At 39.9% G+C, this 26,254-nt stretch overlaps 2 protein-coding genes across 3 annotated transcripts in view; both read right to left on the minus strand.

Moving 5' to 3' along the window:
- Positions 1-3,733, minus strand: part of mink1 (misshapen-like kinase 1) — a 28,733-nt gene extending 25,000 nt beyond the window's left edge. For both annotated transcript variants that reach the window (XM_070916813.1, XM_070916812.1), the window contains exon 1: positions 3,566-3,733. In XM_070916813.1, the coding sequence (XP_070772914.1) occupies positions 3,566-3,622 (57 nt within the window). In that variant the 5' untranslated portion in view covers positions 3,623-3,733. The remainder of the gene's footprint in view (positions 1-3,565) is intronic.
- Positions 3,734-5,830: 2,097 nt separating this feature from the next.
- pld2 (phospholipase D2) lies at positions 5,831-24,525 on the minus strand. Its single transcript, XM_070917166.1, has 24 exons — positions 24,376-24,525; positions 19,326-19,486; positions 19,094-19,221; positions 18,036-18,178; positions 17,799-17,892; positions 17,314-17,379; positions 17,164-17,222; positions 16,814-17,059; positions 16,557-16,700; positions 16,376-16,459; positions 16,171-16,249; positions 15,938-16,048; positions 15,628-15,837; positions 15,342-15,498; positions 15,114-15,232; positions 14,567-14,680; positions 12,201-12,305; positions 11,620-11,708; positions 11,274-11,387; positions 10,698-10,744; positions 10,324-10,458; positions 9,125-9,278; positions 8,707-8,824; positions 5,831-8,578 (listed from the first exon to the last, which is right to left on the minus strand). The coding sequence occupies exons 2-24, from the start codon at positions 19,456-19,458 to the stop codon at positions 8,354-8,356; spliced, it is 2,874 nt and encodes a 957-aa protein (XP_070773267.1). The 5' UTR covers positions 19,459-19,486; positions 24,376-24,525; the 3' UTR covers positions 5,831-8,353.
- Positions 24,526-26,254: the final 1,729 nt, after the last annotated feature.

The raw sequence follows: 26,254 nt of genomic DNA on the forward strand, positions 1-26,254 counted from the left end.
TCAATCTTCCTAGCCACCCACTCACACACTCACTAACCACCCACAAGACTTTACATGGGAGGAAACAGACAAGCAGATACACTAAATATTGATACTAGATTAGATATACAAAGACGGATTCTGACAACATGGACATGACTTCTGGCCTTTTTCTGATTTGTTCATTTTAAGTTTCAATGCAGTGAACACACATTTCACTGACACTAATAATGAGTAGGTAGCTTTGACTTAATTATGCAACCCCTTCCCCCAAGAGACAAGGGAAAATGACAAGCAGTTCCACTTTCATGCAATTTCAATATGGCTTTAAGATGATGTGTGGGTGGTGAGACTGCTGCTTTGGGTTTAGAATGTACAGCATGACCTATCCTGCTTTCATCTGTTTCCAATGATGGGTTTTCTGCCTTCAACAAGGAGGGGAAAATTCCTTTGAGACAGGGAACATTATGTGAAGAAAATAGCATATTTACTTGTGAAAGATGTGGCTGTAAAATTGGGAAATGACCACTCATTTGATGCAAATGCACATAGCTCATATGATGATAAACATACCGGCCATATTTGGAAGGATGTTATGTACACAAAAGAGGGGAAACCGTGACGTAAAGTAGGAGGCAAGTGAATGATGGTATGAAGAGAATAATGTAATGATAGAGTGGGTGGCAAAGCAGGGGCGTTAGCTTCACCCACGTCCAACACAGAGAGTGGGATGAGAGGAACGAAGTGATAGAAGGGGAAGGGTACAGTTATGTTCGAGGAGTAGCACCACCAGCACTCACAGTCAAACAAATTGTCGGCAACGACTGCAAAAAAGGCAAGGAAGCAGTAAAACTACGGGGTAACTGGAGGAAAATCTACAGTCAGCCTGCATATATCATAAAAATGATAGCTCTGATACTTCTTGTTGATATCATGCGGCCATATTAATGTGTACATTCAATATATTGGAAAACCTCAGGGAACAATGCAATGATGTTTCCCTAATGTCAAGTTAGTCCAGCATGTTGTTAAAAGAATAATTTCAGTTCAACGGGGTATGAACTCTAAAAGACACTGGGAATGGTCCATGCAGAAGTTGACCACAGATTTCCTGCAGGGGTGTCAACTTAGCTGACAGAGGAAGTCTTTAAAAAAAGCCTTCCCTATCTGTGGTTACACAGCTGCAACAATCGTCAGAATCACAACTCAAACACTTGAATGCCCTGAATATCATTAGAGAACAATTTGAGTTGACCGTAAGAGTTTTTAAATGGCTTGTTAAATAATTAAATCTTGAGCTATGAAGAGTCTTTTACTAGGAATAAAGCTTAATGCTGGAAAGAATGTTTTCACGGCACACAGTCCTCACCATAGATCAACAGGTAGCTGTAACACCCAAGATATGCTGCGATGCACCGACAAAGGCAAAGAAGAAGACTACTAGCTAGTAAACATGGATGGATGATGCTGGATTTAAAATACTGAAAAAAAACGTCTTTGCAAATGTTTTATGAGGAAGGAAATGCACTCAGCACATTAGTGCTCTAGGATACACACAATGCATTTTGGTGAGCAACACTGAATGTAAACTTGTTTGCTGGCCATGCAGATTTTGGCATTGAAATGTCTGCCACCTCAATACAATGGAGGTAAATGGATTTAATTTACAACAGTAACTTCACCTCCCAACAACTGATTGGTCAGCTGCAAAACCAATCTGCAGTCGCTAGTGTAGTGATGAGGACAAAACCCCTAACCTGCTTCCCACCCACAAACACAGTCAATGGTGTTCAGTGGAATGTACAGAAAAGCCAAGGGCACAGCTATCGAGTATCTAACCCCCTATCTGGTGGTGGGGAAGAACTTTACCCTGTCATCCCGCACCTACCTCACTGTTCTTATGGGCACAAATTGCAGTGCAATTTTTCAGGAAGCCACTGACAATTCAGTCACTTTGGGCCAAAATACTCACAACAACACTGTGATATTCTATTCTATAGACTGAAAATCCAATTGAATTCAACAAAGTGAACTGTACTTCCATTCAAAATGCTAAAATAAACTCAATAACACCTGTCATCTTCTCATATTGCCATTTTACATTAATGTATTATAAAGAACTGAGTCAGTTCTAACAATGTGCTGGGATTTTGAAAAAATAGATATAGATTCTCAGGTGAGCCCTCATTTAAGTCAGGGAAACAGGTAACACAGACCCAACAAACCAGGATTTGGATAAACTACCCCTGCTCTCCTGTTAAGCCCCATAAATCTGTTAAAGCTACACTAAACTGCTGCAGAGTTTCCTAGTATTTTCAGGGCACAGGGAAATTGATTTTTCCTTTTGGATATTTTATGGAATAGCTTGTATGTTCTGATATGTTTTTCAACAGCACATTGTTTTACCTGCAATTTCCTCAATAATGTTAATTTTGGTGATGCAGATTCTTTTTTTCCATGGAGTAACCACCAAGAGGAAAGTCACAGTTTTTACACTAGCATCAGGAGCTCATATATTCATGGTGCCAATTATGCACATTTTGAGTAACCTTTTGGTCATTTTAAATCCAGCCAGAGATTTAAAAACCTACTCATATAGAAGTGAGGACTATGGTTATGTTTAAACCTGTACCTAAGTGGGGGAGACAGAAGGAGGGACTGAATGCATAAAATATTAGAGTATCAGAACTGTGGTCTTAATTCAGAAACTGTTCCCTTGCAAAGAGGATTTTCCATCATGGGAATAGTGGTGAGCAGGTTTGTTTTTTTCCATTTGACTTCATCTCTTGTCGGGCAAAGTGATTCTAAAGTTAGGGGAGGGTGGTCAAAAACAGTCAGGTAGATTTTTAAGAAAGAGGCCTTCAAGGTGGCCCACTGAAAACACCAGTGAAATAAGTTCAGGACATTATTTTTCTATCCCTGACAAAGTATGATATGTAGTCTTTTATAAATACACAGCATTAGAATCCAGTCGGCAATCCAAAACCAAAATGTTCGCCAGCGTGTAGTCAGAGAACTTAGGATCACTGACTGTCTCCATTTGAAAAAGCACCTCCAAAACAACAATAATTGCAAAAAAAGAGATAGTGTTTGTGCAACGCAATCTCAGAGTTTATTACTGGTAGTTGAAAATATAAAAAACAGCCTAATCATTAAACGATGTAAATTTTCATCATGGCTACTGTATATAATAGAAAAATAACAACATGACTGAAATCACAAAGTGTATCAGGTGTTGTGTGTGTGTTATAGCCCTCGAGACAGCAGCAGCCATTATTTTATTTTATTATTAACACTCTAATCACGAAAAGTTGTCAGGGCTGAAGAATTTGGTTCTTTATTAGGTGGAGAAATCAATATCAACATCTTTTGGGAATCTGTGATAGTAGCACAGCTGCCTTTAGCAATACCAGGCCAAGGGATGTTTATCCCACCTCAACTTTGTTGCGTGGGTGTCAAACGGTCGTGCTTGTGTCAGAGACAAACTGACACTTCAGTTCATATGACATGACATCTAATGAGTCCGTCTGCCACAATTTTACATGAATAAAGTGCAGCACACTTATCTTGTAATAACAATACTCACCCTCAGAGCTGCGAGGTCTATGTCATCCAGGCTTCGTGTGGGGGCGTTTTCAGACATAGCTGGCGAAACTTAGGACGTTAGCTAACAAGTTAGCCAGTTATTTGACAAGAAGTACTTGTGGAAAATGTAAGTGTCTGCTGACACGAGCTTGAAAGGGCTTATCTTTAGATGAAATATAGCACACGGGCTGTCCAATATGACAAAACTGTTGCGGAACAACACGGTAGCAATTAGATTAGCAAACACATCGCAGATAGAGCTGCCACAGACGCACCCAGCTGGCTAGCTCACGTCAACTCTGGCCGAGAGCTGTTATCCGCAGTTGTTTTACAGAAATGCCGGTTGCAATATCTGATCAAAACACATTCAACTTAAAATAAGAGATTACAACAAACTGTTAACGTCACCGTTAGCCGGCCATCGGTACCGTTCTAACAACCGGCAGGTTTTCAATGCGATGCACCTCCACTGTTGTTGAACACCTTGCTGCGTTCATTTTGACAAGACGCCGCGTCTTCGCTGCTGTACAACATCCCAGCCAATGTTATATATAATAAAATGATGCGTGTCGTGGGAAAGAAAAACTACCAGGTAGGTCTGGTGTGCCACTGAAACATCCCTAGTTACGCCGATAAAGTATAAAATAACATTTACGGCTTCGCAACGCAGTGGTTGTTTTTAAGGAGAACGCAACGTCTGATGTGATGGCGTCCGGGTCCGTCCGCACCGCACCAGAACTGACTGTCAGGCTGTCATTTTTTGCCTTAAATAGAGGTCCTCCCAGAATATTACTTAAGGATAAGTGCGGAAAATGAAAATAATGGCCTCGTTCGAAATACGATTCTTTGCGACTGCAGTTGTCAAACTTGTTAACACGACTTCAATATTACTCAATTTCCGACCGAGCGCACGGTAATCAGAATACCGAGTCAGGTGCGCGAGGTCAATTCAACGTTAACTGGTTAGCTAAGATAGCTACGCTAGCAGGCTAAATAGTCTTTTCCAGAATAAACTTTCCGTCTTCATCCATTTTCTGTGTTGACAGTCGCGCCTAGCACCACCAACCTTCCGGGGAAAACACAGGCAGACAGACAGGCAGTATGTTCTCGCCAGCCACCGTAATACTTATAAACTGGGGCCCTCGACTATTTAAAGTTAAGCGTTGCTGTCGTTCTCCAGCGTCCAAATTGTATGAACTTGTAGTTGTACTCCAACACTACAGATACGGTGCAATCTCAAACTGCGGCTAACAGCCAAACTTGTTATTTCGCCATGTTTTGCTTCCCAAGTGCTCCCTCCCTCTCCCAGCCTTGTTGTAGTCTTGCGGGGTTGTACTGACGATTGGCTGCACTCAACACTCCTCAAGTGTTTTCGCCTTCGCAAGGGTACGGTGCTTCATCAGGGACAAATTACCTGAACAATTACAGTGGAGTTCAACCTACGCAACTGCCTCTGTCTGCCCTCAGCAGCACAGCTGAGGTCATCCTCTGATAACTGTCCTGCACTGACCTACATGGTCAGTGAACACACCCCATAAATAAGTTAAAGTTAAATTACCTGAAAATAGCCACAAAACACACTTCAATATGACATCACTTGTGTGTCTTTTGTCATTGTTGTCTAAAGTGACCTCATTTCCTGTTCTTGGTATTGCTCTGATATCTCTACCATACTAACAGCTTTATGATTGCTATAGCTAATTTTCCATTAAGGCAGGCCTACCTTTATCTCCAGCAGATCATAAAGCTTGTCAATAATGCATGATTCACTTCCAATGCTGTCCACGAGAGCTCAAGAGAACAATCTGGTATGTCAGTAAAAACTGGTGCTATTATATGGCCGCAACCAGGGGATTGCATTGGTGTTTTATTGAACATTTCAACATTCACATAGAAAATAAACTTGATTTCATTTTTGTGGTTAATAGTGCCCATTTCCTGTAAAACATGTTCAGTCTCTATGTCCACTCAGTCTCCGATATGCTCTATCAAAATACAGTATATGAGCCAAAAACACACAGATAACAAAGGACATATTCAGATATGAACCTCTCCATTGAGTACAATATCACAAAAATTTGGATTTTTTTCCCCCTCTTAGTTTGAATTACATTATCTTTGTAATATTAAAAGTAGACAGGTCATTACATAAAATGTATCCTTATTTTCATATTTAGATATTCTTATATAGCACATGGGAAGTTGGCCATTCTTTAAATCAAAGTAAAAGAAGATATTCACTTTGAAATTCCATAAAAAACAAGTTTATTGAGGAAACAAGAAAGGTAACATGCCTTAAAGTACAAGTTGTTCATAACTGTACTTAAGTGATTGAGTACAAATATTTATTATCTCTCTACCCCTGAGTGTTAGTAACCTATACATCAGCAACTTTAAGGTAATAACTGAGATCTACAGACTTGCATATTCACATGGTGACAGTTAAGGATAATAGGGATGAGTTAAAAGTTTCTATTAGTAATATACACATAAAAATATATTGGTAATGCTGGCTATTAGTCCAATAAAAATAGAATTCATGATAGAAACAGTATAAGGTCACTTCTCAGTATATCACAGACATTTCTGTGGAATCTTTAAACAAAGAATACCACTGAAGGCAACCATTTTGTGCTGAATAAGAGAGGCTAGCAAATACCCAGCTTCTAGTGTGCAAGGGCTCATAGTGGCTTTTTAATATCTTCCAAAGGAAAGTATGAATAATTCTGACGCCAGCGATGCACCATTTCTAAACACAGATGGTTTTACTGGCTCCTCTGTGAAAGGTGCTTCATACAGAGCAAGGAGGCGATTACGTGGGACACTTGTCATCTGTCTCATTCACAGACAAGTTTGCACTGAAACCACCTCAGATATGTTGTTGACTTGTGGGCATTTCTCAAAAGCTTATGAAACAGTGTGTACAATTTCACTGGCTCTGTCATTTTCCACTTTTTTGGGTTATGAACTATGAAATTAAATACATGGGACAGGGACATTCCAATGAGAACACCACCTAAATGCTAAGAATATAAAACATTAAGTCCCATTCACATACTTCACATGCTGCCTTTTGTCTGCCTCTCTTTTGTCTGGTTGTTCTCTAAATACTCTAAAAACCTTGATATGATACAGGTGTTTTACAGAGGCACTGATAAAACTTGGCAAGACTGTGTGCCATGTGAGAAACCTTCAAACACGTACGCAAGCTCTCCAAGTAGCATTGTTTTGCCCAAGTGTTCAATCTCAGGTTACAGAACTTCCTTATTTTCCACATGCTGGTCACATTTTGTTGTCGCATAAAAGTAACTCAAGTCCTGTTTCTCTACATGAGGAAGGCAGCATCCACTGTACATTCTGTCGAACATGATATTTCCAAATCAGTAGTTGCCTGTCTACATTCACCACCGATGCTACATATTTCTCCAATGCAAGACTTTTCCAGATTGCTCAATAGTAGTCACTCAGTTCCTCATGGGTCTGTAAAGGGTATAGCAGGTTTCAAGGGAATAACTGACATGATTTTACATCAAACAAAACCCACAATTCTGTGCGGCTTAAGATTAAAAATATGACTTGATGATGCTCCAACCATCATGCAGCATCAATGACATGAAAGCCACATTATGTCACCACTCAGTTACAGTGTTATGGCTAAATGTAATGCGCCTAAACAAATGCCTGGTGCAAGAAAATTAATAGAGGGTAGATATGAAAGACATTTTATGGCACCTGAAGACAGAAATAGCTAAAAAAAAAAATGCAGTGACCAAAGTATCTGTGTCTCTGCTTCACGCAGCTTTCTCAAAGCCAAGTGGACAGTGGAATGTTCTGTTCTGCATTGCTGACACACAATGAAGTACTAATTCACTTGGTTGTCATGGTGACTTAAAAAAAAAAGAAGCAACAAATAACGGTAAATCAACCTAGCACCCTTCGATTATCTTGTCCTCCTTTTCTTTCCCTCCCACTGTTTTCCCACCTGATCATTTATCCAAAACTATGAAAATGACTTTGCTTCCGCAGAAATCGTCAGTCCCCTTTCTACATCATTACCTTCCATTTTTCCAGTGTACCATCCTGATTTAGTAAGTTATCCCTCTTATCAGTACTCTCTTCCTTTTCTGCCTTATCCAGTCTTTATTTCAGCCACAATCCAGTCATCTCTTTATATCCGTCACCATAACAACCACAAATGTTCTGACAGATTTGCTGGCACTGCAGTGAGAGGTGAAGCCTCAGAGGGAGAGAGTGAGAGCGAGTGTGTGAGAGAGAGAAAGAGACAGAGAGAGAGACAGAGACACCCACCCACCCAAAAACCTTGCACCAATAACTGTACACTATGTTCCCAGATCACGTGAGATGCTTGATTTCCAATACAACCTCGCAAGCCTCTCCTGACTCATACATTCATTTATGTGTGTTGTGCACCACCGCTAGCCCTGCAGTTCAGATTGTACTGTAGAAGTTACGAAGCAGACATTGCCATTATGAACAAACTGGCCAGTGCAGGTTGATAATCATATATTTCCAAATAAAATGTACATTTCAGTGGTTATGTTCAGACTAGCCCATCGTCAGTCAAAGAGACAATATAAAAAACATCAATGATCAATGATCAAATAAATTGTGTTAAGGTGATGTCTCTTCGTCGCCATTGAAGTGCCAGTGCTGTAACGACTTTAGTGTACTGTGCTAAACATTAGGTGAGCTGGAACTACAAGGAGGAGCATGTGGTACAGCAGCTCTTTAGCTATTACGTAGTGGTCTGATGTGGCCTCAGCTGCGGTTATGTCCACAGTCCTACAGGAGCCATGCCTTCTTTAGTGCCCAGTGGAGGCAGAAGGTTCTCCTCACACAGGAACCTCAGGGGGAAGTGGACCAGCAGCCCCCGGATGGCCTTCAGCTCCTCTACGGCCTGCTCGGGGTCTGTGTCGCAGAGGCGTTCCTCGATGGAGTACTCCTTCAGGACTCGCATGTTGTGGACAGTGTTGTAGGGCAGGCATTTGAACACCTGTATCACAGTAGGACCGCAGAACAGACCAGAGGTTAGAAAACTGAAACTACACACTGCTAGTGTTAGGAATAAAACAAGTCTAAATGTCATGAGTTATGATACACCATCTTTGGTTTAATTTATACCTTGTCATAAATGGTGGCATTCAGTTTAGCAGCTGCATTCCAGGCCAAAAAGAAGAAATCATCGCTGATTGGATCGTCAATATTGATACTGGGGTCTGAAGAAGCTCCAACAAGAACACTGGAAGGGAAAATGAATAACGGGCAAAAGTTCAGCACACACGGTGCATTTAAACAGCACAAAGGCTCTGTTGATGTAGATTGTCACAATATGGTTTAAAAGTTCATAGGTGGTTTCTCACTTGTTGCCAGTTTGCATTTGGTAGCTGACACTTCCCAATACATAGCAAACTAAGCTAGTCTTGTTGTTTTTATTAGGTTATATGCCGCCTTTAAAACTGTATCATGTCTAGAGGTAGTAACCACTCATGGTCACACACTTACAGAATGTCATTTCAGGAGCAACATATTTTGTCCTGACCTGAAACACTCTTTGCGCAAAGCTAGTGTGAGGGGTCCTGCCTGGTACTCCTCCCCTCCCATGATGGATGGGACCCGCTCTTCATCTTCCACAAACACTGCCATCTCACTGTCTCTACTGCCCAGCATGCTGCGGTCATTGATGTTGGCTGATCCTGGAACACATGTGGAAAGTACAAGCACTTACAATCTGTCCATTCAGAGGCATCACTCTTGTCAAACCAGAATTCAACGCATGACGCAACTATCAGTAACCAGTTTCACTGTTTCAACCTGGTTTAACATCAACAAATGTTGCTTTAAAGTTATTATACCAAAGATTTCAGGCCAGGCCATTCTTATGTGGTCACAAATACATTGTATTTCCAGTGAATGCTTCACAATAAAGGCCACCCCATGTCTTGCCAGTTGAATGCTTTTGATGGTGAAAGAGCAGCAGCAGGAAATGTTATGTTTGCATTAGCAGTAACTTAATACAGCTCCAATATAGCATAAAGAGAATAAACAGTAAACAGTGAGTCTGATATCAGTGAACGTGGCGGCAATTTGAATCTAGAGTGGGAAAGGAAGACTCCGCCAAGAATGAAAACTACTATACAGTGAGGTAATTACAGAATGCAAATGCATCGAATGACTCACTGGAAAAATGACCATAATTAGTATCAAAATTGCAGTTTGATTTCATGAAAATCTTAAAGATTATAACTTTAAGGCTACTGAAATACACAAAATAAGATCCTTGTTATTTGTGCAGCTTTTCAATATTCATACTGCGCATTGTCCTTCATTACTTGATATTGCTATCTGCGGGTCACTGTGCGTTAGTACACCCTACTTAAGGAGCTTACACTTGTAAATATTAAATGTCATTCTCTTAATTATAAATTTTTATAAATAAATGTCCATATATTTGTTCACTTTCATATTTTTTCATCTTATCTTATTTTTATCACAGTTATATTTGTCAGTTTCGAAAGGCGCTATTAACTGTAGCTAAAATGTATTGATTAAAATACACTGTAGTTTCATAGCTTCATTAAAAGCATAAAATACATTGAAATACATGAAACATACAGAAGTCAGCACTCCTGTCACGCATGTCTGAATTTTGTGGAAGGAGATTAGCTATTTTGTCAAGGAGCTCAATGATGACTCAAGGTCAAAATGTCTTTGAATGAGTTTGTGCCAGCGGTGACTCACCAATGATATAGCAGCGGTCATCAGCTATGAGGGTCTTGCTGTGAACGTAGATGAGCTCTGTGACAATCGACTGGGAGAGCTGGGAATGTGTTCTCAGGCCACAGAGTGTGATATACTCCGTCCACTGGTCCTCAACTGGGGGACAAACAGTATTCACAAGAGATAAATACAATGAAGATTTATTAAGAAACTCACATAGACATATGGACAAGTCAAGGATGAAGACAGGTGGGCAGATACCTAGTACCAGTAGCTTCAGTTTAAAGGAGCAACACCAGGAGAAAGAGAGACACACATGTTAGAGAGGAAACAGGTGGAGATGTCAGGTGGATTTTTTGGTTGAAAAGAAAGCAGATAAGTGACAGAAAACTCACCTTCACTAAGTCTTGACAGAATGGAGTGCTCCCCTCGGCACATGGTCCTAGGACATTAAGAATCCATTCAAATTAAGTAATTAACACAATATAGGACAGTAATATAACAATAAGTCATAAAAATAATAATGAAACAATAATCTTGGTAAACAGAATGTTTTCAGTGAGTATACTTCTGGGAATAACATTCACATCAAACTTAAACAATTACTTGTTTAATACACAACAGTCAAACGAGTAGAATATTCTTTCAATTAAATTTGAGCAAACCCTCCACTTTTGCATTTAGTACATAAATATATCGGTCTATTAGGACTATATTAGCTACATGTATCGAACAAACAGAATAAAAATGTATAAACAGAAAAGGTCTCCCTGGCACGCAGCTTGATCCACATGATTGTCAGTGACAGAGCCGAGAAAAATCTATATCAACCACAACTTCATGATTGGAAACACGTCTTCGGCCAGATGAAAGTTCAGAAGTTGTATTTTCCTGTGGTTGTTGTAAGTTGTAGAGCTTGTTCTGGTCTGTGGGTTGAGTGCAGAATGATGATGGGGGAAAAAGGCTCTCACCTGTAAGTGAAGTGCAGAATAGCTTGGATGGCATTTCCACCTCCTGCACTGATGTCTCCCTCAAATCCAGGAAGCAGAGGAACCACCACAAACACTCTGTACTTCTTCTGCTCTCTGCAAGAAGACACAATGTCAACATGTACATTGTCTACAAGAGGACTATGGTCTTTCAGTCATAAAGGTAAATGCTGAAATGTACTCCTCTTTGTTCTTTGTTAAAAATGTTTTAAGCCACTTTGAGTACAGATTTTACGAAAATCTGCTTTATAACTTCAAGGTTCAAGAATGTGTGTATATAAAATGAATGAAGCGCCACATAAATCTGGTTAGATCCCTCAAACCAGACCTGTGTGCACGCAAGATTCTCTTCACAATCGCATCGCCGATCCCATTATGGACGGTCTTCCCATCGGCACAGCTGATGAAGAACTGGTTCTGAGGGCAGAGAGAAGGCAGATGGTGGCTCGGTATGAGGTGAGGGCTAAAGCAGGCAGGTAGCTGGCAAGGAGGGGACCTAGCTGTGATTCAATTCAGACTCATGACACCACCTAGAAACACATTGGCTTTAGAATCTAATCTACGGAAAATGTGCCAAATGGTGTGTAAGTAAGTAAGAATCATGTGCTGAAACATCAGAAATAAAGGGAGGCCAATGTATAGTATATGTATATTAATATTAAATTCATTTTTATACAAAATAGAACCCATTCTTTAATTCCCAGGTGACGCTACTAAAACGATTTGAGGTTACAGTGACATTTTTTGCCATGTCTGCCCTTTGATTGTATCACTGCAATCACAAGGAAGAATTTGGGAGCCCAACACACAGCAGGCTTCCATGATTCTGACAAGATCTGTCTGTTTAAATGTTGAGATGTAAAACTAATCACCAAAAAGCATAGAAAGACGTTATCATTCCTGCATTACCTCGATGTAGATGTAGTGCTCGCTGTTCTCGATGGTGTGGATATAGGCGTTGAGGATCGAGCTCTCACAGGTTCCAGTAGACCAACGATCAGCTGAGCGCAACACCTAAAACAAAGACATGTCAAAACTTTAACATCGGAATAATGGTGTTCTTTGTTCAACTTTCTCTGTCATTGGAAGCACATTATTATATTTATGGTGCATCATTTCACCACATTTCAAATGAAATAGCTTATATTTTTGCCTTTAGTACACTCATTTCTGCCACAATTACAGTGTTTCTCAAAGTAAATGTTTATATTATTAAATATTCATGGTTGGATAAGAAACTATCGAAGTTAAATGGAGAAAAACATCCTCTAGTATTAAGGGTTTAATACTCAAAAACTCAATCTACTTACTAAAGTATGTGCAATCAGTTCATTAACTGTGTCTTCTTTGCACATCATATTACCTTGTTTTCACCAAATAAACCTTAACATCCAAGTGTAGCACAGGAATTACAGTATTACCACTTATACACATATAAATACAGTATATATATATATATATATATATATATATATATATATACACACATGTTGTAAAAGCACTTTTTAAAGACTCAGCTGTATTGTACTTGAAACAAAACAGAAACCTAGTAATTTAAGTTAGTGATGCATTCAGCTTGTTCTTTGCATTAACTTCTTCACAGAGAGGGACACTCTATAAGCTCCACAGCTCTAACACAGAGCGTGACAACTGAGGCACTGTCCCTGAAACCTGAATAAGGGATCAACAAAACCTGATAGGAACGTTACGGGATAATAGGGTGCAAGGGTTAAGGTTACAGGCCACCGCCTACAATAGACAATAAAAAGACAACACACACACATACAAAAAGCTATTGTTACCCAACACTCACTGTCTGAACACTTCGTACATCGTAGCATATGATGTTGAGAGAAAATATTTTTTCTGACAGTAAGAAAATATTTGGGACCAAAAATGTTTCACACTATTTTACCTTTATTGTTTCCTCACGGCTTTATTAACTAATATGGCAGGTCTGTGTTTGTCCGCTTGTTTGAGAATAATTATGTCCTCTAATGGACAAAAAACTTGTATTGCATCTTTACAAAGTTGCTACATGTAGCATCAGTAGCACGGTTTTAATATTAGATTAAGAGTGAGAATGATAAACTGTGTTCTTCATAATGTGGGACCACATTTCCCATGAAGCCTGTTGCAAATAAGATGCTTCTGCTTGTCCTCCCTCCCCGTCTCTGGCAGTGCACTTGTTTTCTCTGGCCAGGACAGGACAAACATGTTGGAAGTGATTTTTTTTACTCTTGTTCCACCATCTGTCATTATAAAAAAAAAACTCTGAATACTTTTAGCTGCACTTCAAAAGCCAGAACAGTGTCTCTTTGTTGTACTGTCAAGGAATCCATCTGATTTCCTGCTTGGTGTCACAAAGAGTAAGAGCCAGTGGGAGCCTTCAATCTTCTTGGTAATGGTCTTGTTTGTTTACAGTAATTACATTTCACTAATTTCCCAAAATAATATAGAGATGATCAGCAGCTTGGTTTCTGTTATAAATGCAAAATATATGCAAATACCATGTAGCCCTCTATGACTACCGGACATCTTTAAACATCCCGGTGGAACATAGAAATCCCTTTCCCACATGTACATTAATTCATACTATAAATATTATGGTTCTTTTCTGTGTTGTAAAAGGTTGATTTTCTGTGCTGGACACTCTGGTTTCTGGCTGGCTCTAGTGTGAAGCCTTTCTCTGGTGTTCTCTTCAATGGTTGGTGAGCTTGTTTTACAACTGGCCACTGTTCTGCGACAGAGCTGCCACCCATGGTGAATAGAAAGAAAGTCTGATTGATGTGGAACACTAACATCACATGGGAACAGCCTAAGAGACTGTATGTATGTGTAAAGGCTGAAAAGCACTACGCTACCCAAAATAACTGCACCTGGCAGTGTTGTGAGTTCATGTATGAGGAGAAATGAAAATGGCGCTGTGACAAGACGAGCACTATAACTTACAACAACCACAGGAAAACACAATCTCTGAGCTTTCATCTGGCTCAAAGACTTTTGATACATTTGTGTTCTGTTCGCTTAGTGCATGTAGCCAATATAATAGTCTTAATAGACCTATATATCAGTTTATCAAGATTTTGAAAATAACATATGGTAACTTGATAAAATAATAATACTCTTTCTTGTTCAGGGGGCAAAGACAAAAGTTTGATTCTAAGATTCACATACCGATTTCTTCTGAGTCCTTAATGAAATCAAACAGAGATTTTTGCACAGGTGTTGCAGATAGTGACTTGGTCTTTGGTGAATGTCTGAAGCATGAATACCTGCACTTTGGCCTTCTGGGACCCAGGCACAGTGAATGAGAGCGAGTCAGCAGTACAGTGGGACTTGGGAAGAAGGTAAGGGTAGAACTCGTCCTTGTACTTGTTTTTGAAGATCTAGAGAAGACAAAACAAATGAACGAAGGCCAAATGTAACCTAACCTTCCTATTAGTCATGTTTCCTACAAAGTTAAATTAAGTTTATTTTACTCCTTACTATCCGAGGCATATTGTTGTAGTTGAGGCCAATAATCCCAGTAGGTTCGCATAACATAACATAGCAGAACAGCCTACAGATTCCAACTTTTTTTTACTTTACTTACACCTCCAAATAACTGCTTAGGATAGTTGTGGTATAAGATGTGCTAAATCCACCTGAAGCTTGTATATCTGTAGACTCATTTGTAAAGCTGATTCCAGCAGAGCTCTCCAGTCTCTAAAATGATGAGGATGTTTATAACATTATGCTATTGTATACATATTCAGGCCAAAACTATGACAATAAAACCCAGGTAGCTTTAAAAAGACAGAAGTTCCCTTTGAGTCTGACCTTGGTGAAGTTCCAGCGCTGGATGAAGTGGCGGGCCACATCCCTGGCAGCACTGCCGTGAACAGCTGCAGACAGATCTCGCCATGGCATGCGAGGAACCTGAGTACGGTCGATATTATCTGAAAAAATGTAAAAAGCAATCCATTCAGCTTCCTGTTCAGAGCCTCTCAGTGTGTTTGAATGTGTGTGTGTTGTGTGAGTGATATGAAGGAGATTTAGATAACATACCTTCAAACGGTCTGTCCAGTTGGACCCAGTCTTTCCTGATAAAGTTGCTGTAGTCTTTGCCAAGCCACAGTTTAGTGTTGCTGGTCAGATCCTCGGGGTCCTGCTCTGCTTGATTATCTGGTTCAGACGGTTTTGGCCCATCTACCGCACCATTATCCTGGTTCACAGAGACATCCACTGACACATTGAAAGCACACTGGTTCATGAACTACTGTGAACATATTATACATGATTAATCAGTGGCAAACAGCAAGCAGCAAAAAAGACAGTTTGAACACGTTCTCACTCCTGTATCTCCTTTGGGCTCCTCCTCGGTTACACTGTTGGCCGTCTCTGTCAAACCCAGGTCAGTTAGCCGGTACTGGTTGTCATCCCACCTCCCAAACGCCAGGTCAATCCCCCCCACAAAGGCTACTGTTTGATCAATGGCCACCATCTTTTCATGATGAGCCCACAGGAACACCACAGATGACACATGGTCAGGATGCCGCATCACCTGATGGATGTAAGGGGTTAAAATTGAAAACATGAGATGAGGCCCCTGCTTATTGTGCAACCATAGTCTGTATATCAAATGATCTGGCCATGGGACAGACCTTGATGTTTGGGTGCATATTCATAAGAGTCCTCTTGCTGTGCTCACTATTGATGCCGAGTGCTAGCTCCACCTCTTTGTACAGCAGAACGCAGACTTTGACTCCTTGTTCCTGCAGGAAAAAGTTCAAAGAGAGGCGATGCCATTTGAAAAAATGATCAGCACAGGTAACATGAAATTTGAAAATCATTTAAATGGTATAAAGGAGAAGAACAAGACAGAGAGAATCCCTACTGCTTTGCGTTTGAGTATCTCATCCAGGCGCCAGTAGTTATCAGTCGCTGGTCTCTTTAGGAACACTTCAGGGCTGAGCCTGAGAGACAAGACACAAAACGCTTTTTTTTACATTATTCACATTAGAAATCCATGTCATATGCGATAAAATATTTCAGTGGTACAACTTTTTCTTTCACCAAATTCCGATGTTGCTGACACTTACCACCAATCTGTGATGAAGATTTCCTCCTTGGCTTGTTCAAGAGCATCAGCCAGGTCTGCAAAGTAGCCCCTTCCATTCACGTACCTTCAAACAAATACAATATGAATCATGAAGGTTTAGCAAATGAGGATGAAATCTGAGGACAGATAGTTGTAAATCTCAGATGGACTATAAATCTGACCATTTAGTGAGCGTGTTCTCCCGTGGTGGAGCAAACCCCTCAAAGCGTTGCACTTTGAGAAAGTCGCAGGTTTCTGCCAGCCGGTTGATTTCATGACTCCACCAATGAGCCTGTCGATAGCTGCTGCATTTGATGATCAGACTCCTGAACAAAAACAAACAGGCGTGCATGAAGCACAAAGCCTACATAACCCCAGGCATAAACATATGCAATACACTGGAGCTCTCAGTGCGTAGGCAAACACACAGCTGACCTACCGAGTGAAGTTCTCAATGCAGACTCCATATTTGGTGTCTGTGTAAGCACGGCCCACTTTCACTTTGAACTCAGGGTCAAACAGCAGCACAAAGTTGATGCTGCCGTTGTCTCGGTTCATGTACATCAGGAAGGAGTCTTTCACCACCAGCCAGCGCCGTGACCAGCGGAAACAGAACTGATGATGGCCAATGCAGTTCAGGCCTTGGATCCGGTGGCCCCCCGACCTCTTGAAGATGGGTCCCTCCCTGAGAAAAGATGACACATGTTTCACAATAAATCTCTATCATGCACGTAGTCATTTGACCCCACTTTTCCTTGGGTCTCACACACTCTCAAGAAGTTTGCTTACAAGCCTTTGGGTCCAAGATCAGTGACGAAGGAGAGAGCACCGACAGAGAGGAATTCCAGCTAAAAAAGGGTAGATGAGAAAACGCTGTCACACTACATGAAATCCACTTTGCATGTGTGTATGTGTAACTTTGTTTTAAATTACTATTACCATGCTGTGATCATTCCTACAGAATACGTTCTCCAGCAGACCATTCAGGTACTCTTCAAGGTATTTCTGCAAAAGAAAAGCAGATAAATTAAAAGTTATATATAATATAAATAAAAGTTACACAACTTTGAAATGCAACTCGACACACAGCAGTCAAAGTCATGTACAAGTGAGTCAGTGGATTGCCTGAAACTGTACACATTTTATGAAACTGCCATTGCAGACCATACAGTAGTATTATCATTATTATAATTTTCAATAATTGTCAGGCATGAAAACAATAAAAAGATGTCTTTTTTTTCCACCAAAAAAGTGGCACTCACAAAATACATTCAGTATGTTCTTGTGATATTAATAGAATGTCTGTGAAATAAAATACATTTTAAAATCTTGCCACAACAACACTTCTGCGCACATCATGTGTGTGTATTTGAAGGGGTTGTTAAAAGTATACTGTATATGTATCTGACTGGTTTGTTTGATACCATTTTGCTGGAGGTCCTTCTAGTCCGTTCAGTCCCGTGTAGGCTGGGCATTTCCTCTGACATGGCTCTCAGCTGCTGCCTCTCCTTTGCAAACCTTCGAGAAAAAATTTGAATATTCAAAATACTGAATTCTGACAATAAAAACTCAAAGCAAGCCATCAGTCTGATTTCGATTGCGTATCTTTCAGAGTGAGAGTACGATTTGCATGATTAAGACAAACAGATTGGTACACCAACCTTCCCAGAGGAAGCAGGTGAAGCATCATCTTGTGTTTGTAGAGGTCTCGATGCAGCTCCTGGAAGTGCTTGTACTTCCTCTTCACTGTCCAGTGGAAGTGGCCATGTGTTAGTCGCACTGTGTACAGGGTGCCTACGTGGACCTGGAGGGACATTATTCAAATGATGTACATAAGCAGGATGGTATAAAATGAGAAAAATCCTGAAGAAAGCCAGATGACAGAATAGCATTCACTGAATTTTAAATTACTTACTTATGTTTTAACTTTATCACATCACACATTCTTATTTCACTAAAGACTGTTTGAATAAACCTTTTTTTAAACCATTTTCTAAGAAATGTTGTTGCAGAGATCTGGGTAACACCACTAGCCTCAATGTCCAATAGAGCAAGAAACACAAGAGGTTTGAGGTTCAAGAGGTTATCTCTAAACCACTTATTTGCAAATTAAAAATGAAAGTTAAAACACCCAAATTGTCCATTATAGTCGTCCATTGCACTGTAAAACTGCTAGCGCAGTAGATCAGGGTTGAACCAGGAGGTAGCTCTTCCATATCAGTGATCTACACTGAACAGTTCAGGTAATGTAATGTTAATTTTCTTCACATAAGTAATAAGTAACATGGTTAACATGTGGACCTGTTTAAAACACAATCACACAAAGACAATTTTGAGTTTCCAATTCCCCTGACATGGATGTCTTTGGACTGTGCATGTCCCTCCATCATACAAAGTTGGAAGAGAAACATGCAAACTGACTGTTTTGGTGAGTTACTTCGTAATAAAATGCAACATGTGGTGCTTCTCTGGTTCCATACAGAATAATATAATACCTCAACAACAGTAGGTTAATATAACAGCTAGCTCAAAACAAACTACTCAAAGTTCAAACAGGCTTGAAAATAACAGTGAAATCAGATGTGATCGCAGATATAAAGAGTGACTAATTAAAGTTAAATGTGTCATGTAAAGCTTTCTATAAATACTAGTATCTTTTTTTAAGAAAAAATGTAAATGGTTTTCCATATATAATTTAAAAAAAACATAACAGAAGTACCTTTGAGCGAGTAGTGTACTTCTCTGTGTTGTCCACTCTGCAGGTAATAGGGGTACCAGGCATTAAGTAAGGTACACCCTGCTCTTTTATTTCAGGAAGATGATGCACCACAAGGAAAGGACGCCCCTCTGTGATTTGATTAGAACATTTTAATGAAATTCTTCTGATCCAATCATTTGAGGTTCAATTCATGACAGTTTCATGTACTTATAAAAGGGAATGTTTTTCGTACCACTGCTGGACATGAGGCCATCTATCTCGTCTGGACTCAGGTTGTGCTTGTCGTGCGAAAAGCGCCTTCTGGCCAGGTTTTGGGCTGTCGAGCTTTGAGCCATTGGCTCGATCACATCCTCTGGACTGGCCATCGCACTGTTGTTGCAAATACCAGCTGCCCTGGTGCAAAGACAAAAGAAAGGTTTTACATTTACAGTCCACATTCTCACCAGTAAGCATATATAACTGAGACCAATCTCTTCATAAAGCAGATTAAGATTAAGTCACAAACTTGAAGTTCACAGTATTTCATCACAGTGAAGTGATTCAGTATTCCAGTAAAGGCAAAAGTGCCATATTATGCAGGCAGCAGCATAATTTACAATGTTGCAACTCCACAGACTGCAAGTTTAAGGTTTTATCTGCATTAATTGGATAAGAATTATTTTATATTCACTGAAGCACTTTCATGTATCCTAATGTAGCTATAGTTTAGATGGCTGTATGGTGTTTTAAAACTAGAAAAAAATATGGCTTAAGTCATTTCTCTTTTACTATCTGAAGCAGTGGATTTGTGAACCCATGCTTGTAGTAATCATTGAGGAAAAGTAGTGGTACTATCAGTACTACTACTGCTACTATGAATAGTGGCAGTAGTTTGCAGCAGTAGTGAGTGAACTAAAAATAACACCAATAGATGAAGCAGCAAAAGCAGGAGTAGCAGCAGCAGTATTTGCAAAGTAACAGTAGTTACATAAATTGTCGTGGTAGTAGTATATAGTAATAGTAGCAGCTGCAGTATCAGATGCATTAGCTGTACTGAGTAGCAGTAGCAACAGCAACACTAGTAGTAGTAGTTGCAGTAGTAGTTGTAAAAGCAGCAGTAGTACAAGGATTGAACCAGTGCCAGCAGTTGTTTGCTGTCAAAGTAGCTAAACAAGAATCAGATGTGACAATGACACAATAATCCGAGAGTTCAATCAGCTTCCTGAAGTGAATCTAATCCTTGAGGAGATCGACATATCATTATCCCACAAGAAGCACACCAGCCAACAACAGACTCTGTAATGTTAGAAGTACCACTGTTTAAACGCCAAAAACAGAGAGCACTCATACACCGCAGGCATCTTGTGGTGTTTACCTGCTGATCAGGCCATCGACATACGAGAAGTCTAGAGGACACAGCGACCAGTGTGAGAAAAGGGTGTGTGTGAACCCTTTTGTATAGTGAGTGGGTGGATGTTTCCTGGACAACAAGGCAAAGCGGAGGGAAAATGTGTGCGTGTGCATGTGTGCGTGACAGAGGGGGAGAGAGAGAGAGAGAGAGAGAGAGAGAGAGAGAGAGAGAGAGAGAGTGTTTGGGAATGAAGCTGAGGATGAAACATCACACAAACTAAATCCTAAAAAAGACCAGCAGTGTGTAATAGATTGAGTTAGAAAACAACAGAGCAAAATTCAGTGTTCAATTATAGATTTGAAATATAATGAAAGGAAAAGGAAAGTGTTGCAACTATTGTTGTATATGATCTTTTTGAGTAACTTCAGCATTATCACTGAACTTTGAGCTTTGTTGTGCCTCTACTAACATCTATTATTTAGGCTTCCTAATATTAGTTTAAGATCAGATAAACTTTATTTATCCAGAGGGAAATTGTTGTGCAGCAGTTGCAGTACAAAAAAGGAAAGAGTGTAAAAATAAAGTGTATTTTTGGTCAGGAAGATGTGTGACACTTCACTACGACCTCACTACGTGAAATAGCCAGCCAATTAGAAATGTTTCCACTAAAAACTTGCCAAATTGTGTCACATGGACTGAATGGTAAATTTTGTAAAATAAAAAGTAACAAATATGTCAACCAACCAATGTTGGCTAAAACCTACTAATTGTATGTACATTTGCTTATGTTAAATCAACTTTATGGTGCATTCAAGAAAACCTATTAGGCAAATGTATTTGCCATCTGCCATAGTGTGTTTCCCAGGGAAAACTACACAAGAGCGTGGACAGTAATAAGCAGGTAAAGGCAGGCGCAGTACTGAACACTGGGTGGGTACACTTGTACTATAATAGCCAAGGGCTATTGGCAGCATCTAAAGACATGAGTAGTGGCAATAAAAAACTAAGGACAAGCGATAGACGCAATAAAACAATCAACAGTCTTTCTGGGATCATTCATCTCACTAAAAATGTTTAAGTTTAAAGGATCACCTTCTGACCTTGTTATAGAACCCTATGGTGACCACAAATGCCAAAGTTTCTTCCCAGCACATTTCTGATGTAGTGTAACTTTACACAGTCAGGAGTTGAGTTTGAAAACATCAACAGCGAGCTGTGAGGAAACTTCAGGATTTTGAGACACAACTTGGTACTTTGTAAATCCGCCCCCAGTGCGGCACATATTACTGGTTGTACAAAATATTTGCTTTTTAAAAGTACACAGTCACAAGGGAGGAGATGTTAACAGACAGGAGAAGAGCATTTAAGCTGAGATAATGACCAGCAACTCAGTAACAAGAGGCTGTCCCTCATATTTAGTAAATTCAGATGATATGGGTCAATTGACTGATTACTGATTAGAGAATACACTGGTCATATTTGAGGTTTGAAGTTATTAACTGTACATCCATAGGCTTAAAATGGCTTGTAAAATAAATACTGCCTGTTACATTTTAAGAATATCTTAAGTAGCTGCTTTGTTATCTCAGTTATTTCCTTCATAACAAGTCTCCTATTTGAAGTGTTATGTTGTATTCTGCTTTTCCTACATGAGGCAGACATTCCTGTGTTTCCATCATCTGGTGAAGAACATAAAAGAATTCCCATTAAGACTGATCTTGACCAGATGTTTTCCATGCATTTTGTTGTTGTTTCCACTTATAATCACAGATCTCTTTGGGCCATTCAGCCATGTAAGTTGACCTTGAACCCTGTCATTTAAGTTTTCTTCCTGCTGCTTGTTGAGACGGATATGTTGGCAAAACAATACTTTGCCAAATAAGCCTGTTTGGTCTGTTGAGTACTATGATGACAGGAAGTAGCTCATACTTGCCACCAAGCATACATAATGTGCAGTAGCTACACTGGCATACATGAGAAAACTACATACTCATCCAACAAATGTAAAACTGAGATCAATCATTTCATACAGACCACAGCAGATTGATCTGGAAATAAGTTATATTTACCCTCTAAAGCAGAGAAGTCTGGTGTTGTTGTCTGGACTTGACAAGATTTTCTTGTTTTTAGTTTTGTTGCAGTGAAACTTTGTCTACACTATTCACTCAGGTTTCCTACCTGTGAAATACTACACTACGCCCACCCAGGGTCCTCTACAACATGAGCCAAATTGGCCCAAAGAAAGTGCTTTTACTGAAAGCCAAGCCACATCTTACACACCAAATAGTCATATGAGCATAAATCTTAGTGTGTGTATCAGTGGTCCTGGATCAGTTACCACTTAATGTTGCCAACAGCAATGACTGACATGGCCATGAGATGATTTAAAGCCCCTGTATGAAGGATATGGAGATTTCTGACTTCAGTGACACCCAGTGGTTTTATAGGAAGACACAAGGGGAATGCAGCTGGAGATATTTAGACAGATGGGGATATTGAGAAAGATCAAGCAACTCACACAATGCACCAGTTTTCATCGGGATTGTCTTAATTTTTCAACAAACAAAAACACATACCATCAGGATTATTTAAAGGAGATTATAATCACATGACAATACTACACAAAGTGGCTTTAAAGAGCAACTTGACACCAGCTGAAAATCTAGTTTTTACTGCTGACCTCTAATTGTTGAAGTCCTCACCTTGCTGCGATGATGTAGAGGTGTACTCAGGGTGTGGTCAGTACCCCCTTACATCACTGTTGGGTGTTGGGTGTGGTTACAGGTGAAACAGAGCATCTCTGACCATGAAACAGACTTGAAACTTTAACCAGAGGTCAGTAAAACAAGGTGATTGAGATTAGTAAAGTTATTGTTTAAAAAAAAAAGCGTCTAACCATCACAGAACTGGCTCCATTTAACAGTTTCTTTTGCAATGTTTCAGAGTTACCACGACTACACTGCACATATCTGAATATGATCTGATTCATTCATTATTCTGCTTGAAGTACATTATGATTGTAATTTATAAAATGTTAATAAGCTAAAGTAATTGCCCCTCAAGTGTAGCTAATTTGTCTGTAATATTGATTAAAAAGGTGTCATTTTCTATAGATTAGCCTGGCCTATGCAAATGTTCATGTTCTCTGCTGTAGGGGAAAGTTATGTTTTGCATATTATTTGCATACTTCACCTGATATTGTACAAACAATATATGCATGGGGTCTATAAATACATGCAGCGCTGAATATGTGATACCAGACTCTGAAACAAATCACAGGATCTGAATCTTTGTCATATATTCCTGCATGACTAAAACAACAGTGCTGAGTCAACTCTTGCAGGCGCTGGTACAAATCGGATTTCCCCGAATCTGCACAATTGTCGCTAAAGATAGGGACTCTTTATGATTCAGCGTTTTACCACATTTTTAACCCATTACAGTAAACACTCGCTAGGAGTCACAAGCTTTATAACGTGTTTTAAAATACAATATTGAAGGAAAACGCGCACTTTTGCCTCTTTTTGGAGAGTTGATGGGAGTTTGTGTAGGTTTGTACGGTGTGCTACTGCACCATCACAACACGTTTTTTTCTGACACTCTCTAAAATTAAACACCACCGAGGTGTAGCTGTGAAGTCGTTTTAACACTCCGGATATCAAGGTTACTCTGGCTTTGGAGGTTGAAAATGCTGAAGGCTAAGTTTTGTCGTCTCCACCCATTCCCTTGTTTCCTACAGCGCCGCATTACACACAAAAAATACACTTCAATTTACGAAACTACGCCACAAATGTCACCGGAAAGTGACATCTGTATTCATCTATCACACCGACAGTATCCAGGTGTTTGTGCCTCGGTGGTGTGAAATCTGCAGCTGGACAATCTTTACTCGGCAACGCTGCGACAGAGGAGTGAAATATGCGTCCAGTTTAGGCCTAAAAAAGATACTTACTTTCAGTTCAAATACCCTCACGGCTCAGCACACACAGCTACTCCACACGCGGGACAAAGAGAAAAAATATACATTCAGGCTAAAAGTAGTGTTTCATCGTACTCCTGACTGTTTTCTCAGGGGCGAGCTCATCTGTGTTCCCCGTAGGTGATGCACTCTGTAGTCCCTCCCATTGGATGTCCAGCGGGACAGTATGGAGGAAAAAAGAAAGGGAAACGTGGTTGCGGTAGATTTTATCACAAGAGGCAGGTCATGCCAGCACACCATTTGTTCTACTATTTTATTAGACTTTTTCACAAAGCCCAGAGGCAGGATATAGGAAACGGTGTGGTTGTTTTCCATATTTGTGCAGCTCTGTTGAAAGCAGAAAAAGAGACATGAAGAGATGGACATTATATGTCAGACGTCTACGCTGCCGCGAGACTAGACATGGACTTAAAAAGGACACGACATGTCCCGACTGGCGACTGGCAGCCATCAGGCTAACACGCACACAGGAATGTGCATCTAGATAGGGAAAGGGGAGGGGGTGGTTTTATCAATCAACTATTCAACGTGAATCACGGAAAATATCACGAGATTTCTGGCAAATGTAAAAACTTGTTAGCGAAAATCTGGTACGAGGATTTCGTCACCCACCCAACTCTCTCTCTCTCTCTGTGATACGTGTTTTTACAAGCAGAGCTGTATTTCGTTGAAGGTGATATTCATGAATGAATGACTTTAGAGACAAACCTCGAATAAAATAAAAAAAACGACACAACCTTCGGGAGCTTTTAACGTTACAAGAAAGAGGACACACCGGAAGTACGTGACACACCGGATTCAGGTCGGGTTAACTTTCCTGACTTTGGTCTGTTTTAAAGACAAGACACCAAAGATACGATACAAAGGACTAGAGACATTCATATCTTACAATACACGTGTAATGATTAGAGTTATGATTTATTCATCCTTACAATATTTGTGTTTAAAGTACATCACGTCCAGGCAGGACTGCTCTGTCAAAGACGTGATGACACATGCAAACTGTCCTGAATCTGGGTAGTGATTTGCATGTCACCAGCATATCACTGACAATACAGAACAGTTCCTACCACACCCTCATCAAGACGCTTGCTGAAATGAACATTGCTTCAAAGGATTTAACAACCGTTCACAGACCTTCCTCTGCCTCAGTTAACTTCAGCTCAGCTGCAATGACTGCTTCACTTTCCCAGAAATATAGCAATAATGTGACAGTTGCATGTTTGTTCTTTGATTGCATTAGTAGGCCCACTACCTCGTGGGACTTACTTATTTTATTGGCCATTATAGTCAAGTCAGTTTTATTTATATAGCCCATTATCACACATGACACCCTCTGTCCTTAGAGCTTTGATTTGGATAGACGAAGGAAAAACTTAAAAAAAAAAAACTTTAACAGGGAAAAAAAGGAAGAAACCTCAGGAAGAGCAACAGAGGAGGAATCCCTATCTCAGGACGGACAGGCATGCAATAGATATTGTGTGGACAGCAGCGGTGGTGGTAATGAACTCGTGGGTCTGTAAGCTCAGTGAGACATATTGCATATGGTATGGGCTACACAAATAAACTGATATTTGAGTGGAACATTTTAGAGGTGGACTGGTAAAATAAAAAGTAAATACCTACAAGATATAAATAAAAACTGAGCAATGTGGTGATAATTCACTATTAGACCAGTTATGAAACTTGGTCTGGGGTGGCACTGTTACTGGGAAATAAGCCTTGTCTACTTTGGTGTAGTACATTTTCACACCACATGGAGGTGTTCATCCAAGTTTACACCAAAAGTCTAACAAGGGATTTAAAAATATTGCTGCTGTGACTGCTTATTGCAGTTTTCTGATAATGTTCC

The sequence above is a fragment of the Enoplosus armatus genome, chromosome 13, assembly GCF_043641665.1.
Source record: "Enoplosus armatus isolate fEnoArm2 chromosome 13, fEnoArm2.hap1, whole genome shotgun sequence".
Taxonomy (NCBI): domain Eukaryota; kingdom Metazoa; phylum Chordata; class Actinopteri; order Centrarchiformes; family Enoplosidae; genus Enoplosus; species Enoplosus armatus.

Coding starts and splice junctions, on each gene's coding strand:
- pld2 (XM_070917166.1), bottom strand. CDS start 19,458: ATGGCCAGTCCAGAGGATGTGATCGAGCCAATGGCTCAAAGCTCGACA. Junction 19,222..19,325: donor TGGCCTCATGTCCAGCAGTG/GTACGAAAAACA, acceptor ATCAAATCACAG/AGGGGCGTCCTTTCCTTGTG. Junction 8,825..9,124: donor TTGCGCAAAGAGTGTTTCAG/GTCAGGACAAAA, acceptor TTTCCCTTCCAG/TGTTCTTGTTGGAGCTTCTT.